This window comes from Cylas formicarius, unplaced genomic scaffold (assembly GCF_029955315.1).
Source record: "Cylas formicarius isolate icCylForm1 unplaced genomic scaffold, icCylForm1.1 PGA_scaffold_4__25_contigs__length_36172078, whole genome shotgun sequence".
Taxonomy (NCBI): domain Eukaryota; kingdom Metazoa; phylum Arthropoda; class Insecta; order Coleoptera; family Brentidae; genus Cylas; species Cylas formicarius.
The window spans coordinates 34,400,015-34,418,351 of NW_026844334.1; the positions used below are offsets into that span (position 1 = coordinate 34,400,015).

Consider the following 18,337-nt stretch of genomic DNA (forward strand, 5'->3'; position numbering starts at 1 on the left):
AGTTTTCCTATGAGGAAGCGTTCGTTATTTAATTTTGGAATTTCCTTGTGGAAAAGGGCCTATAGTTATGTAATGAGTTGATATTTGAATGTAAATTAATATAGGGTGACTAAAAATGGAGTTCAAAAATTAAATTATATATTAGTCAATTTCTTCAAATGGAAACATCTAATATTTCGTTTTTTCTCCAACAATTTAGTAAAATTGTATACTTGTTGTAACGACAGTTAACAACAGTTAAACAGTTATTATTAATTGACAAACAAAATGCTATTAAAGAGATAAGACTTTGAAGTTAACATGTGCAGTGTTCGTTTTCATGTTGAGATAATTATAAACTAGTACCAGCAGCAAATATCTTCAATGTATGACATCCAGATAACCAAATTCCCTATTCCACTGTAGTAGGATTTTAAGTCATTTCAAACAGGCAGACAGGGAAGTCTTCAAACTGTATGTATTAAAGAAAATCAGCTAAAAGTACTTTAGGCACTTGTTGAAATCACCTGAAATTTCGAATAATACGGAAGCAAAGAAAAGCGCTGTTAAGACTTTTCTCCGAAACAATAAATGTCGCACCTATAAACCAAAATTTATTTGCGTTATCAGATAACACAGTCTTTTTGGAGGTTGTAGTCCGATGAAAATCCGAATCTCGTTACTAACAATAAAAAACAATATTAACAAAAAACAAATGTGTTATTAACGATAAATCAATTGGGTCGTTTGTTTTTCGTCAAAATTTGACTAGTGCATACATTTTTTGGAGAACGAGAACGACAATATGTGTTGGAAAGGACGTCATGACAATATATTTCGAGATATCATCCGTTCGTTTGTTGAACTCCGATTGGAATCCTGCAGACGTTTTGCCGTTCGCCGTTTCGCGCTCCGAAATCAGTTCGAACATTCGGAATATATATGTGGCTACTTATAAAAAAAAAATTGCAAAATTTTTAAGTGTTATTAAACATCGTTGTGCGTGCGGGAACGCAATTGGTAGAGTCCTTCGATAAAAATGAACTGCTTTTCTTTTTGAACGATTTTATTTGCACACTTGTACAAACGCGAAGAAATTTGCGTCTTAATTCGGGAGGTTTTTGAAATAGCTTCTGTACATCATTATAGCAAAACGGCGACTGAGGAGGCGGGGGTGCGGGTGCGACGTTGATGCACAGCGAGGTTGCCGAATGAGAACGTTAGCGTTAATCGCGCGGTTTTTTAAACTTAAACATTCGTTGCAACAAACATAAAATTTGTGATTCGCTAAATATTAATAGTATCAGTTAATTTTACAAATAAGATGAAATTGAAACAAAAATTAAAAATTATTGAAAAAAAAACCATTTTTTTTTAAACAAAAGGCTTTAGAGAAAGAGAGCATCATCTGTTTCCAATGATGAGACCCTATTTTGATACTAAGGCTTAATTTTTCATCCTAAACAGCTTTTCTTATTAACATTTTGCTCAATTTTTTGAAATAAGTGTTAATAACGTTTTGCCTAATTTTTGGAATTAGGGGTACTTTACTCGTGTGTAATTTTTGTATTTTTTGTCCTAGCCCTTATGCCGATTGCAAATATTTAAGTGCGCCTTATATGATTATGGAATATGCACCAACTTCTGGCAACATTAGCATTTTAGTTGTGCAGTTAGTAAAAAAATATCCTATATGTTGAGCACTATAACGGCCACACTGTTATACAAGTTGTATCACTCAAGATGGGAGTCCTGTGGAATGTGATGTAAATGTCATAGTTACACATGTTATGCAATAATTTATGATCCTGCTTGTGTCGGAGGATCTTTCAAACTTTATCCCTCTTCTTCTTATGCCATAAAAGAGTTCCTTTAAATGACATTCAATTTTTACAAAAATTATTTTATCAGAAGTTCTTCATATGATATTCTCTTGTGGTTAAAGTGATCCTTTTGTTGTTTTCATATAACAATTATATAGATGCAACCTTAAATTTCCTTATTAATTAAATAAAATAATTATTCAAGTCACCTTCATTTTAAATGTGAAATTGAATAAAAATATAAAAACAGTTCCAGTTGAAAAAATTGATTTTGTACGTTTTCTACTAAGATGATAATAAATAGATAATAATAATAATAAATAGATAATAAAATATAAAAAGAATTTCCTGCGAAACCAAACATGCAATAATAGACAGTGTGTTTTATTTAAAATAATAAAGCTGGTATTTATCTCAGATGAACTGAACACCTCTACAACTTTTCTATATAACTTTTATTTTCTATTGATGGTTTCTGAACTAATTGGGTATGGAACCTTATTTTGGACATCATGCTCTTCTCTTTTAGTTTTGCCTCAGAAGTGGCTTCATTTTCAGTAAAATACTCTAGCATTCTTTTAAGATTTCTACACCCTACATAATATATATCTATAATGGTTTTGAAAGCCAACCGACCAAAAAAATGTTTTTTAAGGATTACGTCACCCAAATGTCTCAAATATTAGTGGCTAAGCCCAGAAATTGTTAAACAAGAGGTTTTGTTTGTCTAAGCGGCTGAATAAATTTTCTGTTAGAAACCTTACAGGGATCACTTTGAATAAACACATATCCTCCAATCTCAATTTTCTCCGTACTGTCCTCAAAATCGGCATTGATATCACGCTAGTGCAGATATGGTCCTCGATTGCTATGATCGGCTGGACAATAATAATTCTGTAGTAAAAAACAGAAAAAAAAAATTGTAGGTTATAAACATGCCTCTCTTCCCCATTTCTTCCTTATTTTTCTCAATCAAAAGGAAAAGATTTTTTTCCTGTGGAATAAAAACTTCCTGCTTTCCAAATAAAAGTTATCTAAAAATAGTGCATTTCATCATTTTAGAGAAACACGTTTATTCAAAAATAGCAGCGCGTAGGGCGCGGTTCCAAAGGCCTCGTTCTTTTTTTCTACGTTGTTAATGGTTAAGATTCTGCCGGGGGCGAACGTATTTTAAATCATTTGCAATGCTCAAGACAGAATTGGTTGAAACGTGAAATTGTAACGGTAGACATATGTTCGTTTCTGAACACTGAACTCTGAGTTTTCCATAAAATTATACCAGCAATCAATACCACAAGAAAGGCCTGTCCAATACCGCTTAGACAACTCACCATCCGGCCATAGTCCCGTGTGTCGCAAAATCGTTCAAAACATCTAACGGACTCACAATTAACTAAGACTGATACCATAAATTTTCAAAGAAATAGAAGAGGTCAATAGAATATTTTTATAATTTATATATATATTTCAAAAATATTGTTTGGATAACTTGTTGCAATTCATTATTATTGAACCAATGCTAACCTATTAGCTCCAATTGCCTAATGTTTGGCATTGTATTTTGTAAAATTACCAATGAAAATTAGCTAAAACGGTCTAGTAGCCTGGTCAAACTATTTTTAATATGATGCTCAACGAACTGGCATAGAATACTACATGGCCTTGTCAGCGGTATAAAACTCGAAATTGACAGTTGACAGTTAGGCATTATTAGAAATGGTTTTTTGCGTCTTTTATGTTTGTGTATGTTGGGCGTTGGAAAACTTGCTGGCGAATTACGCTAATGAATTGATACACCCGAGATTGAAATAGTTATTGTCAGCCATATGTTAGCCAAACTACATAGGTAATCTGTGAGAATTCAATCAATCAGGTGCCAAAGTAAACATGTCTGAAAAATATCAAAGACGATTGGAAAAATAACTGTGTTTTGTAAAAAATTGTTAAATTTGCTAAATAACCTAAAATCTAATATGGATCAGCCGAGTAGTCATTATTTACTGGACCCAGACTTGTTGGAAGCAGAGCCATCTAATTCTTTAGAGCATGGAAAGCAAAAGAAATTTAGTTCAGGATCAATAAATACAGACGTTGCTAGGCCGAAAGTTGTTACAGTGAAGCACCCAGAATCGAACAAACTCAAACCCACTGCCAAAAAGAACAAGCAACCGATTCAAGCAGATCTTGATGTCTCAAAAGAATTTATGCGGTGCAGGGAAGAAAATGTAAAACGATTAGATTTAAGTAAATCGAATATAACACAATTACCTCAAACAATAAGAGATTTGGGTCATTTAGCTGAGCTTTATTTATATGGAAATAAATTAGTTTCCTTACCTGCCGAAATTGGATGTTTGACTAGTCTTGTGACTTTGGCATTAAGTGAAAATTCTTTGACATGCCTGCCAGATTCTCTAGAAAATTTAAGGAATTTAAAAGTCTTGGATTTAAGGCACAACAAACTGAATGATATACCAGAAGTGGTTTATAAGTTAACTTCATTAACAACTTTATTCCTGAGATTTAATAGAATAAGATATGTAGGAGATGAGATAAGTCGACTTACCTCTCTGATAATGCTCAGTTTGAGAGAAAATAAAATTAAGGAGTTGCCTGCTGGTATAGGAAGTCTAGTAAATTTAGTAACTTTTGATGTGTCTCATAATCACCTGGAACATCTGCCCGAAGAAATTGGAAATTGTGTTCATCTGTGCACCCTAGATTTGCAACACAACGAACTTCTGGACATACCAGAAACTATTGGTAACTTGCAGTATCTTTCCAGGTTAGTATTTGGGTTTTTAGAGTTACAAATGTTAATAGGAAGTTATGAGTGGTTGGATTTAAATTAATTAAGGTGTGGTCACTTTTAAAGTTTTTAGAGTTGTTATATTTAAAATGGGACTGGGCTTTAGCCTGGGTTACATTGACTTTAAAGCTAAAGCAGTTGTCCTCAAATAACTCAAATATTTCACATAATTTGGATCCTACTGACTAATAGTTGCTTATGCAAGTGGAAATTTGACCAACTGCAGTTCTAAGTGGGCAAGGCATTTAAATAATCTATAATTTAGGGTGAAGAAATACATGATCATTGCAATGAGAGAAAGTTCCTGGTGCCCGTCAAGGAATTTGGAAAAGGTGTAGATTCGGACTTAAAATATTTCACTCTGTTAAATTATGGCAAAAAACATAGCAAGTATTTTTCTTTAATTTAAATATGTAGAACCTCGAGCAGTATATTATTTATTTGTGAATTGCTAATGAAAATTAAAATTAAATTTATATTGCAGATATCAAGCTGTCTATAATTCACCAAGAATTTTATTTTCATGCATTCATTAACTTGTTTCATTGTTACAATAAAAATAATAATATTTATAAATAAGTAATAATTATTGTAAAGCTGCTATTCATATGAAACAGAAAAAGCAATAAATATAATTTAGTTGGTTAGAAAGTACATTTGACAGTTATGGTTAGTTGCTCATGTTGCTATGCAAAACTCAACAAGTAATGATATGATTTAGCATGGTTTTCCGCCTTATAAAATTCTTAATATGTGACATATATTGGTAGATTTTGATTTTATTGTGAAATAACAATTTTGCATTTCAACGGTTTCAATTGTTCCTTGATATACAGGATGATTTACTTTGGGTGTTCTAACCACATAAGTCAACTTTCCAAAAATTTGGCTATGCGGTCCCGGCTGTATTTGAGAAATATTTTCGTAGATCCGGTTTTGCCAGATCTACCCAAAAATGATGGCAGTTTTGGAATTTTAAATGAATGAAATATACAGGGTATTTCTAACTATCTCACAGCACCTTCCTTCTTTTAAATTGAACACCATGAATATTATTTCATTTTTGTATTTCTGAAAAGTTTATTATTTTTAACAGTTCAACTTTAGTTAGTTTTAGTTACTGGTAATTGTTCGTATGGTGTAGCGAAAGCACAAGTCCTTTTGAAATTGATATTGAAAATTGATTTATGAGGATTAATTTGAACGATTTTCGCGCTATTTCATATTTTCTATAAAAAGTTCTTTCTTAACCAAATTTGAAATGTTGATGGTTTTATTTACTCCAAAGAAGTTAAGGAACCCTGGAAGTTTCCGCCATGATCACCCGATTTTTAGCTCTTGAATATTCTATTCTCTGATTGGATAAAGAAAACTGTGAACAGTGAAATCTGCTCTTTCTAGGCCTGAGCAAAGTAGAGATGAATTATTGAATTGTGTTGATGCTTTCTTAATACTCTAAGTCTAAGTCCAGATGAACATCAAAAGTTGTGTTTCAAATTTTATGTGTCTTTAATTGATTGTTACATTCTAAATTCAATTTTCCTGGTTTGATTTCTGTTGCTAATAAAATTAGATTCTTCATACCATGGTCATTTTATATATAGAAATCAATTCAGTATTATTCTGCATAAATAATTATACTATCTTATTTATAAGAGAAAAAAACTTTTAAAGTAACATACTCATATCAGATTTTTGACACCCTCTTGGGATAAATCAACTGCCATTCTTGTATCTCTACATCAACAGTAAAAAATGGTATTGGAAATAATATCTCATTCAAAATTTACGCTCCACTGGCAAAAATCCAAAGAACTCAAATCAGGTGTACATGAGGTGAGGTATGGAGTCTCGTATCTCTTTTGACGGAAATAACACTAAAAACATGTCAAACTTTGTCAAAATCAGTGTTAAGTGGTAGTAGTGTTAAGTAGTAACTTTGGTTTTTATTATAGCAATTAGCATTACCAACAACTTTTGCATTTACAATATTTAGATAAAATAAACTCCAATGGAGATGTCAGAGGATCTCGCAATAGTGAGCTACCCTGTATAGCCGAAATATAAACGCCAACATGCTATAAAGTTTATTTAAAATTAAAAATTTTCCATTATTTTCGGGTAGATCCTCCAACGCTGAATCTACCAAAATATTTGTAGAATACAGTTTACCTGTTGCAATAGATTACCAAATTTTGAAAAGTTTATCTGCTAAGTAGTGAACTAAAAAAATTTTAGGCAACTTACCATGAAATTCACCAGGTGTTCCATTTAAAATAAGGAAATTACATGTTGTGAAATGAGATTCCCTGTATAATGGCAACTCTTTCCATCGCATGCTTGTATAAATGTATAAAGGAATCCCGCAGTGAGCGACCTATCTTCTGCGAATCAAAAAAAAAAGAATTTGAATTCAACCCTTGTATTTAAATTGTCATTGCGTCATCGAAATCACAGGCTAACAAACCAGGTTTTTAGGTTGAGTTTAAGATACAATCGGTTGTCCCATATACCAGCCAGCCTTAGTAAGTGTCGCGCCATGGATGAGTTCAACTTAGAAGGTAACGCTGTGTCCCAATTACCCGAGGGTCTGCTTTCAAGCCTCAGCGAACTAACCAGTATTACCCTGTCGAGGAACAATTTTTCAGCTTTTCCCTCTGGCGGACCGTCTCAATTCACCAACGTAGATTCCGTCAATTTGGAGCACAACCAAATCGATAAAATTCCTTATGGAATTTTTTCTAGAGCTAAGCACTTAACAAAACTTAATATGAAAGAGAATCAGCTTACATCTTTGCCTTTAGATGTGGGCACTTGGGTAAACATGGTCGAGCTGAATTTGGGAACGAATCAACTTGTGAAATTACCAGAAGACATACAATGTTTGCAACGCCTCAAAGTTTTGGTGCTGTCCAACAATCTACTCCGAAGGATTCCTCCGAGTATTGGAAACTTGAGAAAACTCAGGGTACTTGACTTGGAAGAAAACCGGTTAGAACAACTGCCCAATGAGATAGGACATCTGCGTCAGCTGCAGAAGCTTATTGTGCAGTCCAATCAGTTGACGGCGCTACCCCGCGCCATCGGGCATCTGACCAGCTTGGAATTTCTCAGTGTTGGAGAGAATAATCTGGCGTATTTGCCTGAAGAAATAGGAACTTTAGAAAATCTGGAATCATTGTATGTCAATGATAATCCTACACTTCACAACTTACCCTTTGAACTTGCTCTGTGTTCCAACCTCCAGATCATGAGCATAGAGAACTGTCCTTTGTCGCAGATACCATCAGAAATTGTTGCTGGTGGGCCGTCACTGGTCATTCAGTATCTAAAAATGCAGGGTCCTTACCGAGCTATGTGATCTTATTAGTAAGTGGCATATTTTATTTTGTTTTTTTTTTACACTTTTGAAATAATCAACTAAAAACCAATATGGAAATTCATTTAAAAATTGGATTTCAAGAAAATTGTTACACACATCCATCATGATTTTGTCTTTCGCATTTTTTGCAGTGAGTAGAGAATATGCAAGATGAGTCAAAAAGCAGAAGATGTAATACCAAGTTCCTTTTTCTTAATGGAATTCAATTCATGTAGCATACCCTACATCTAGCTCATATTTTTTATGATCAAAAGAATAAAAACATTTAATTCTGAAATGAACAGGTAAGTAGGTACTACCAGTAAAGTTACAACTAGATTTCTGTTAGTAAAGAAAGCGGCAAGGGGCAAATCACCAGCCAAAATTGGTACAGCATATTTCAAGCTAACATATGATATGAAAGATATCACGGATTTCACAGATTTCTTAATGATTTTCCAGGTTTCACTGACTTTTTGGTTATGTGAAAAATGTTTGTATTTCATCGTAACTAAAAAATTATTAAGTAAAACTAATATATAAAAAATCCAGTTAAAACTTTTTTTCAAAAAGTCGGAAAGAGTATTGCCATAAATTCCATAAAATTTTCAAAACAAACTAACACAATATTTTTGAAATGTTTTTTTTCAAAATTTTGTTTCTTTTTTTTTCTTCAGGTTTTTCAAGTTTTATTTTTTTTCATTGAAAAGGGCATGTTTAAAAGATTTAATTAGGAATTTCGATGATAATTCTTAATTTCCTGTGCATAAAAAAATCTTTTTCATAACTTATGCCTTACATTTCATAACCTTAAAATGCCAAGTGATTTTGTTGAATTGAACAGATGAAGTGACGATGATATCCTGGAAATATTTTAATTAATTGAGTGAACACTTTAAACAATGGAAATGAAACATATCAAATAGTCTCGCAAATAATTATTTAATCAAATATTGGATATTACATTACAAGATCCAAAGTGAGTAAAATTGAGAGAAAACTTATTGAAACAGGGCATGTAAAAGAAATTATTTTATTAGGTGTTGAAAATGTCCACGATTAACTTCTTGACAATATGCTAATTGGTTTAAAAATCCTTCCAAAACATCACTCAAGATATTTTCGTTTATTTGCCTTATTTCGAATGTAGTTCTAATTTTTAAATTATCTTTTTATTTAAATATGGTTTTTTTCTTATACACTTTTGATTTGAAATATTCCCAGAGAAAATAATTCAGTGGAGTAATATCTGTTTTTAAATATTCACGTACTTATCATGCAAAATGGGGCAGAGCACCATCCTGTTGAAATCAAATCTGTCTATCTGGCATATCAGGCTGATTCGTTTGGATTTGGGAAAGAAATTGGCAGAATAGGGATCAAGTCGTTTAAAGGAATCGTAAATATCGGACCCCAGTATGGATGTTGTGTATGATTTTTTCTCATCCATTGGGGATTATTTGTACTCTAATTCTTTCATTTTGTTTACTTGCCGAATCATTTATACAATACGTGGCTTCATCACTAAACAGCATTTAGCAGTGAAAAAATGGATTTAAGTTGTACATTTCTCTCATAGTTTCACAAAACTGTAGTCTGTGGTTGGGATCACAATCTTTCAGCTTCTGTAGTAATGTAATCTTGTAAGGATGATACCTTTCCTTCTTTTAACACACGTACACCTATTTGTCGGCTATCATCATCCTAATCATCATTATTTGAAGCTATTTCAGAAGATTCACTGAGAAAATTATCCTCACTTTTTGATAATATATTTAAACTTGTGTTCTCATTACTTTTTGGACGACATAAGTTTTGTCTCAATTTTACTCATAGCACATCTTGTAAAAAGTCTTTCTGGATATTTTGCGTTAAACACATAACAAACTTCTTCTAGAGTTGTACAATAGAAATTAAAATTTCGATTCCTTAGATGTTCACTTTACTGACAGAAATGTATTAGCTACTCTCCTGTTCATTTCAAAATAAAATTTCTTTTTTTTATTCTTTTGCTTCTAAAAAGTTAGAGACAGGTATAGGATATGCCACATGAATTATGCGTCAAATTTGATACAGAATTAGAAAATTGATTTAGTAAATTCTTTACCCTGTATATTTTCTATTTACTACAAGAAATGTGTAAGAATAAATTATATCAAATCCAATACCTGATTTTTAAATGAATTTTTTCTAGCGGTTCACTGTATGAAGTGAATGTTTTATTAGATATTTAAATAGAAAAACAGTCTTATAATATATAATAATAACCGCACAAAAACAGGTAATGTCGGGATCGTCTGAAAAACATTATTTTCAAATGTTATTTTTAGTTATTTGAAATTTAAAGTATAACCCATAAAAGTATGTTGTATGTTTGGTTAGCATTTTAGAAAAATTGCATGTTTCTCTCGCCAGGTGACGCACAGTCGATAGCTTATTAGAAGTATGTAACGGATCAACGGATTAACTTTAAGTTACACAGGATGATGTAAGAGAAGGTACTCTAACGCTCTAAAATATTTTCAAATATGCAAATTGTCACTTCAATAGAAACGTCGCAACAACTGGCTTAAGTTAAATGACACCCGCTGCATATCATATCATTTTGAGATTCTTGTCAACAAACAAACCAAAATTTTGTTCAGGTTTTTCTACATCTTTCTTTTCGGTAATGCAGTGTTTCGAAAATAAGATTTTGTATTGAAATTGTAAATTTTTTTCCAAATCTAGGAAACTCAATTTTATTCAAGTTTTCCTATAGCTATCTATTGCCGTCTTTGAAATAATAATTTTCATGATTTGTATGTAATATCAACATCGAAGAAAGTTTCGCATATAGATAAATTGAACTTCATAAAAACCTCATTTTCATTTAATTTTAGTTTTCCAACTATCTTGCCCTATTTCTAAAGTCAATAATCAATCAATCAATCAAGGCACTTCAAGTTTCAGGTAAACAGAATAACAATTTAAAGGGTTATATATTATTAGATTTTATTACATTATTATAATTGCCGAAAAACGGTGAAATAGTTGGGAAAATACTGAAATTAAATGTTTTACGAAGTTTATTCTGTCCCTTGTGCGAAACTTTCTATTATTTCTATGTTATTATTATATTATGTAAAAATTATTTTTTATTTTAAAAAAATTGTGTTAGTCTCTTTGTTAGAATTCGAAAATTAAAGAATAAACAGGGTCTGCTATTTAAAACAAACTGGATAAACCATGTTTTTAGAAATCTTAGTTTTGGTATGTCAGCAAAGAATGCCTGACGCTTTACAGGAACTGTCTGGAAAGTTCGGCTTTCTGTTAAAACAAATTAATCAAATTTAGAATTATTCGGGGTCCATACTGCTAGAATATGTAGGTAATTATTTTTTATTTTGATAACGGTTTGACATAGGTATAGGAAAATTTTAACAAAATTTACTTTGTTTCTTATGTCGAATCTAAAATTTAAATGATATAGAGGAAGTGGCATTTAAACTTAATAAGATGTTGCCATGTTTATATAGGAGCGGCAACATTGTGTATTTGAAAATATTTTACTGATAGAGCACCATAACCTTTTACACAACCCTGTATAATTTAAAGTAAATCTGTTTATCCTTTCGCCTGATACTTGTAATAGACCATTCACTGTGTGCCATCCGGTATGGTGTATTGTATATGGGATACTGATCAATAATAAATTTCGATACTTACCGTTCAGAATTGAATATTAACTACTGGTTGCGATAAATAGAAATTACACAAAAACTGAAGCCGCAGGATAAACTAAATAGCAAAGTGACTTGTTTGAATTGTAATTTCCTGACAGCTCTTAAAAAAATGCCATTCCTACGTCACACTAATAAATAAATTAAAATAAAAAGTTTCTTGCTTTTGGAGTCTGCTGACCCATTTAACGCAAATAAAACCAAAACATGTCAAACTTTTTTAAAATTAATGTGTACTGGAAGAAAGTTTGGGTTTGATTGAACCAACCAAAACGTAAGAAGAAACAAGACAACCAGTTAAAATAGGTATAGGGAAAAGCATAGGCAATCGATGTAGAATTAAAATTTTCAATTTTTCGACTATGTAATAATGTACAGCATCATGTCGTATTTGAAAAAAAGTTTTACATCTTTTGCCAATAATTTTTGTTAGCTTGCGGTTCGATTGCAGAATGCAGAATATGTAAAATATTTTAAAAAAACAGGCAATATTCCTAAATAGCTATATTAAATTATCTAAGACTTAAAAGGTTTTGTATTAATTTCGAGCCTTTATAGTAAATATCCAAAAGCAATTCCAAAAAGGGTACAGGAAATAAATAACTATATTATGCACCAAGTTTGATAAGCGTCACTTTAGTCACGAGTTTGTTTATTCACTAGCGGAGCGCAGCCGAGCGAGTATTGTGTCGTGTGACGTGGTCGTCGGGATTGACAAAATTGAAAAGACTATGGCTAAAATGTACTGTCCAAAATTATGACAGTGGATAAGAAAGCTGAAGTTTTAAGGTGACACTCTGCATTCTTGCTCGGTACATAATTATTATTCCATAAACGATTTGAGGATCCCTTGTTAATTTAAAACACCTGCTAACAATAAGAAAAAGTGAAAATGAAACAAATAAAATTAAATTTAGAGAAAAATACTTTATTAGAGTATTTAGTTTACTCCATTTGGTAATCTGTGTACCAAACCAAAAGTTTGCTTGGGAAAAAGTGAAAAAAAATTCAGTTTGTCCGATGTTTTTATCATTATCATATTTAATTATCACATTGGTAGCAAACTGAAAACAAAAAACATTTTTTCCAATAAAATTGTTCCATATTTTCAATTTTTAATTTTGTCAGGTAAAGGGTGATTTTTAACTGACCATGCTATTTGTCTCCATTATTCTCGATTTGTTATGAGTTGGGTATCCATTTCATACCCCATGGCTTCGAGGTCGCTTTTGATGTTGTCACGCCATCTTAGCTGTGGTCCTTCTTGTTTGTGGGTTGTTTTGCCATACGAGTTACTAAACGTTCATCTGACTGTCTCCGTATAAAACCAGCCCACCATGCACTTCAGGATTTTATCTCACTTACAATATCCGGGTTTTGATAGAGTTGACATAATTTTTTAATTTATTTACTTATTTGTATTCAGGAGACTGTTGAAATACTGTCCCAAGGCTGTCAGTGTCGTTTTTCCTTTTTAATAATAGTCTTGATCTTGATTGGAAACCAGTTTTGAGGTTTCCAATCATTTATATTAGTTTAATTTCGCCTCCGTATCAGTAAACGTTTCTTGCTCAAACATTCTTCTCTTTTATCTGTTCATTCTTGTTGTCTGTCCTAGAATTATTCTGTCAAAAATTAATTCTTGAAAAATGTCGTGTTATTGTCTATAACATTTAAATAACATACGCCGAATATACGTTTTAATACTTTTATTTTCCGTTGCATTCTACAAGCATGTCTACCATCGAACATAGAACCCCCAACCATGGAATCTCTTCCTCGTTCTAGCGGTTGCCTGATGACACATCCCCCTTTTTATTTTTTATAACAAAGCTGGGGTTCGCGAACATGGACAGATAACTTAAACATAGTCGGATAAATATGCAGGTCCTTTAACGTCACGCTTTGGCCTAGCCGGTGTCGCAGTTTTATGCACTGTAATATCTTGCGTAACTTCAGTCTTTAGGTCGCGCACTTCACCTGAATCGCTCTGAGGGAGAGCACATCCTTCCATACTTGGATTTCCGTTAGTTTCTTTTGACACACTTGGATTAGATTCGCGATATTTCCACGAGGAAGATGACACGCTACTTGGATTAGTATACAAGAATTGTGTGGCAACCCAGTTTGTGTTTTAAAAAGTTTTCTTTTTGCAAAAAATGCGATTGAGGACTTAACGGTTCATCTAATTTGCTCGGCAAGATGGGAAGTGTTTACCGCAATTTTCGGTTCATAAGAAGTTCACAGGGTGAGAACCCATGTTCTACAGGACTTGTCCTGTAAGCTAACAATGCTAGAAATATGTCATCATTTCTATTCTTTTTAATCAAAGGCTTTGCCGTTTGAACAGCCCTCTCCACCTCTCCATTGCTTTGAGAAAAACTGGGACTACAAGTAATGTGGGTAAAATCGTATTTTTGGGACAAATATTTAATTTTTTTAGAAAATTGGCTACCGTTATCGGATCTCACAACTTCAGGAATCCCATATCTGGAAAACAGCTCTTTAATTTTTGGAATAATAGTTAAGCTACTTAGCTCAAAGAAAATCGACCGCGATTTTCTGCCATGGTCTACTTATAGTTTTATCTTTATAAAATGTTTCTTTTATGTTATGTCGGTGTTCAACACAATTTGGACAATTTTTTACGAGATTTTCGATCTGTGTTGATAGACCTATCCATCAAACGCTCATTTTTTAGCACGTTCACGGCATTTAACAATACCCAAATGACCGGTGTGAATAAACTCGAGAACTTTTAATTGTAAGCTGCTCGGGATTATTATTCGTTTATCTTTTAACAACAAATTTTCATAATATGATATGTCATACCTATGTTCATAATACGGTAAAATTTCAATCGGTAATTTTGATTTGTCCGGCCAAGAGGTAATAGAATATTCCTTAAGTTTTCTACAGACAAAATCAATTCCTTGTTCTTGTTTTATTAAATTTATAAAATAATTTTATATCGGTAGATTCCTTTTAACTGCTCTAACGAAAGTGTCTACTTCTATCTTTAGTTCGTTTTTTAAGTTTGAATTTGGAATAGGACCGCGATTTACGAGATTTTTACCCGGAGTATAAATAACTGTATATTTGTTCATTAGACGCATTCTAAAACTCTGCAGTCGCGGAGTCAACGAATCTAAATCTTTGGTTTGTAGAATCTGTAGCAATGGCATATGATCTGTTTCAAAAATTAAATTTCTAACACCCGAACATTCCGCCGCCCAGGTCAACGCGAGAGCTTCTTCTTCGATTTGAGCGTACCTTGTTTCTGCTCGACTTAACGTTCTTGATGCAACAGCTACAATTTCTCGTGTTTTGTCTGGCTTTTCCTGTAAAAGACAACAAGCTAATCCGTATGAGCTCGCGTCAGCACTAATAATTATGGCGTTATTTGCGTCAAAAAAAGCTAAATTGGGAGGACTTTCTAAAATAAACTTTTGTTGCATAACACCAAACAAAAATTCGTGATCTTTTTTGAGTAAAGAAGTTAGTGGTTCCAAAAGCTCTAACTTATTATTAATATATTTAGCCGTATAATTAATCATTCCAAGTAGTCGCATTAGTTCTATCTTATTCTGTGGAATAGAAAATTCGCGTATTGCTTTTACACGGTCAGGGTCCACTGAAATACCCTTCTCGGAAATCAGATGACCTAGATATTTTACGTTGTTTTCCCTATAACACATTTTGTTCAGTTTAAAGTAATTCCTTTATGTAGTTTTGACAGAACTTTATGTAATATTTCGTCATGTTTTTTAATACTGTTAGCGTGTATCAAAATATCATCCATATGGAAAACAACCCCATCTACCCCTGTCAAAATTTTGGAAAAATTCATCATGAAATATTCGGGCGCATACGAAAAACCTACCATATGGTGTAATAAAAGTATCAAACTCTTGACTGGAACCTTCAGCACTGTACTAACACACAATAATGCGTTTTACCACAAACCGAAACTCAATTTTACGTTCTCGACGCGCGTTTCGCCAACCAAGTTGGCATCTTCAGGAGAAGATTAAAACTTTTTAAACTTCTCCAATTTTGAAAAATAAATAGATCCATTTAGCTGTGCCAGAGTATGTTCAACCTTTGAGAGTGGAAAATGAGATTGAAGTACATTTTCATTTAACTTGGTATAATCACAGCATAGGCGAACTGTAACTCCTTTGTCTACGCAAACTATTGGACTTACCCACCTAGTTGGAGTCTCAATTGGTTCAATTATGTCTTATTTCAATAATCTGTCTAATTCTACTCTCAGCTTAGGAAGCAAAGCTAACGGAACGGTTCGAGGTACTGATTGAACAAACGGCTTAGCGTCAGGTATAATTTCAATTGATATTTCTTTTTTGAATTCCCCTATATTGCTAAAAATTCCTGGCAACTCTTTTCCTATTGAATCTAAACTTAACCCAGACACATTTTCTGGACGTTTCTTAATGTTAATATCTAAACTAACAAACTCAGTTATAAAGCAAACATTTTTAGTAGGAAAATTCAACACTTTAAACCGAATGATTGCGTTTCTGCCTAGAATAGGTTGTCTTAACTTACGCACTATGTAGATAGTTTTCCTTTTTGTAATTCCAGCATATGTCAAATCCATCTTGATTCTACCAACTGTATTTAGCTTGTGGTCGTCTGCTGCCCCAATAGGATCGCACGGTGTAATTCTGTTAAAATACCCCCTCGGAAGCATTTTAAATGGCAAGCAGTTTACATCAGCTCCGGTGTCCACATAGAATGGGATTTTATACTCTCTATTTACTAAAATGTCTACATACCATCTGTCCTGCTTGTCTAATTATACCTGGCCGATGAAGTTTGCTTTTTGATCTTCACCTTTGGTTACTTGAGACAGTATCTGCACTTCTGGGTCCTTGGAGCTGTCTGAACTTTGACTGGTACCTTCGCACTCTACAGCACGACCCTTCTTCTTATGACTTCCACAGTGCCCACTTTTAGAGCACGAACGGCATACAGATGTTTTGTGGTATTGTCTGTGCTTGAAGATGTTTGATGCTTCGTGTTTTCTCTGATTTTATTAAACTTTTTCTGGTTACTATGGCCCCGGTTATGCTTTACTGCACTAACTGACTGTTCCTGTCGGATTATTTTGTTCTGTGAACTTTAGAGTTCGGCCTGTCTTACCGCTGTAATCGCTTCTGCCAGTGTTAGCTTGTCTCGAAGTTGTAAACTCTCGCTAACCTTTGTGTCGGCCACGCCTATGACAGTGCGGTCTTTAATCAACTCATCTTTTAAGATGCCGTACTCGCAGTGTTGAGCTAAAGCGTGTAAGCATGTTATGAAACTCTCCACAGGTTCGCCAGATTTTTGAACTCTTGAGTTGAACTGGTACCTCTCGAATATAACATTTCTTTGAGGAATAAAATACTGATCGAATTTTGTCAATATTTCTTTGTAGGTTTCATTCCCATTCGGGTTTTGCTGCATCAGAATTTCTTCAGCTTCATTGCCCATCAAGTAAACCAGCATGTCCGTCATTTCTGCGTCGGTTTTCTTGCTACAACCGCTTACCGACATGTAACGTTCAAAACGTTTTCTCCAGTGTGTCCATTGCTGGGGTTGTGAAAAATTGAATTCCGAAGGCGCCTGGACATTCGCAAATATCTCGGGCTGCGCTCCTCCTATAGTCTGACTAGTGCCTGAGTTTGTGTTTGTGTCGCTTGTATTCGGCATCGTGGTGCCTAAAATAAGCTGCCTTTCTCCCCCTTTTTAAACTTGCGTGCAGCTGCAACCGGCCGATCCTCGGATCGCGCGATATTTTACGTCAAGTTTTTTTTTAAGTTAACTTCCTCAAAGTTGCGAAACAGGACTCGATCACTCACTTGTTCAACTTCTCAAAGTTTCACAAGGCACCACTGCCACCATGTGTTATTGTCTATAACATTTAAATAACATACGCCGAATATACGTTTTTTACACTTTTATTTTCCGTTGCATTCTACAAGCATGTCTACCATCGCACATAGAACCCCCAACCGTGGAATCTCTCCCTGGTTGTATCGGTTGCCTGATGGCACGAAAAATATGTATTTGTTGGTCGGTATTTCTAGAGTAAGGAAATGTTTTGTTTTTTATTAACACAAATATTTCAGTTTGTTTGTTACCTATTACAATTTTGTATTAATTGACATTCAAAATATTTGTGTTATTTGATAGTGCTTTGGCTTCCACACTTGCTTTCCATTCATTGCATTAGAATTTGAAAGAGATATGTAACTTAAAGGTTTTATTTTTCAGATATGGCTTACATAAGTTGTGCATACCAATTGTACAACGGACACAGAAATCTATTTACAATGGAAGTGCCATATTTGATCGATTAAGCTTCTGGTCTGGTGGAGGAGAGTACACTGTTTTACGAAAATCGGTGTCATTCATGTCTTGTGAGCAAGTTTTGTGTTTACAGCATGTTTCAAACGTTTACAGACTGATAAGTATTTTATTAGTGCCATTTCAAATTGCTAGAGCTGTTAAATTAGTGGATCTCAGTCGACTTTTGACGTATGGGTGGAGTCTGTGAGTAATACTTAAACTGGTCAATAGTTTTCTTATAAATCTTTATTTGATTACTCGTGGCGTGGTAAAGGAAAGCGAGATTCTC

The 18,337-nt window shown here is 33.4% G+C and overlaps 1 protein-coding gene across 3 annotated transcripts; it reads left to right on the forward strand.

Moving 5' to 3' along the window:
• Positions 1–3,500: 3,500 nt before the first annotated feature.
• LOC132701548 (leucine-rich repeat protein soc-2 homolog) lies at positions 3,501–18,109 on the forward strand. 3 transcript variants are annotated; one of them, XM_060669579.1, is made up of 3 exons: positions 3,501–4,587; positions 7,090–7,980; positions 17,974–18,109. In XM_060669579.1, the coding sequence occupies exons 1-2, from the start codon at positions 3,776–3,778 to the stop codon at positions 7,970–7,972; spliced, it is 1,695 nt and encodes a 564-aa protein (XP_060525562.1). In that variant the 5' UTR covers positions 3,501–3,775; the 3' UTR covers positions 7,973–7,980; positions 17,974–18,109. The 3 variants fall into 3 exon arrangements, with proteins under 3 accessions (XP_060525562.1, XP_060525563.1, XP_060525564.1); XM_060669580.1 differs by lacking the exon at positions 17,974–18,109 and adding an exon at positions 8,125–8,422; XM_060669581.1 differs by lacking the exon at positions 17,974–18,109 and having other exon boundaries at positions 7,090–7,791; positions 7,859–7,979.
• Positions 18,110–18,337: the final 228 nt, after the last annotated feature.

Bases quoted from the DNA above. Each gene is read 5' to 3' on its own strand.
- LOC132701548 (XM_060669579.1), top strand. From the start codon at position 3,776: ATGGATCAGCCGAGTAGTCATTATTTACTGGACCCAGACTTGTTGGAA. The intron at 4,588-7,089 runs GTTAGTATTTGG...CCAGGTTTTTAG, and splicing joins AACTTGCAGTATCTTTCCAG to GTTGAGTTTAAGATACAATC.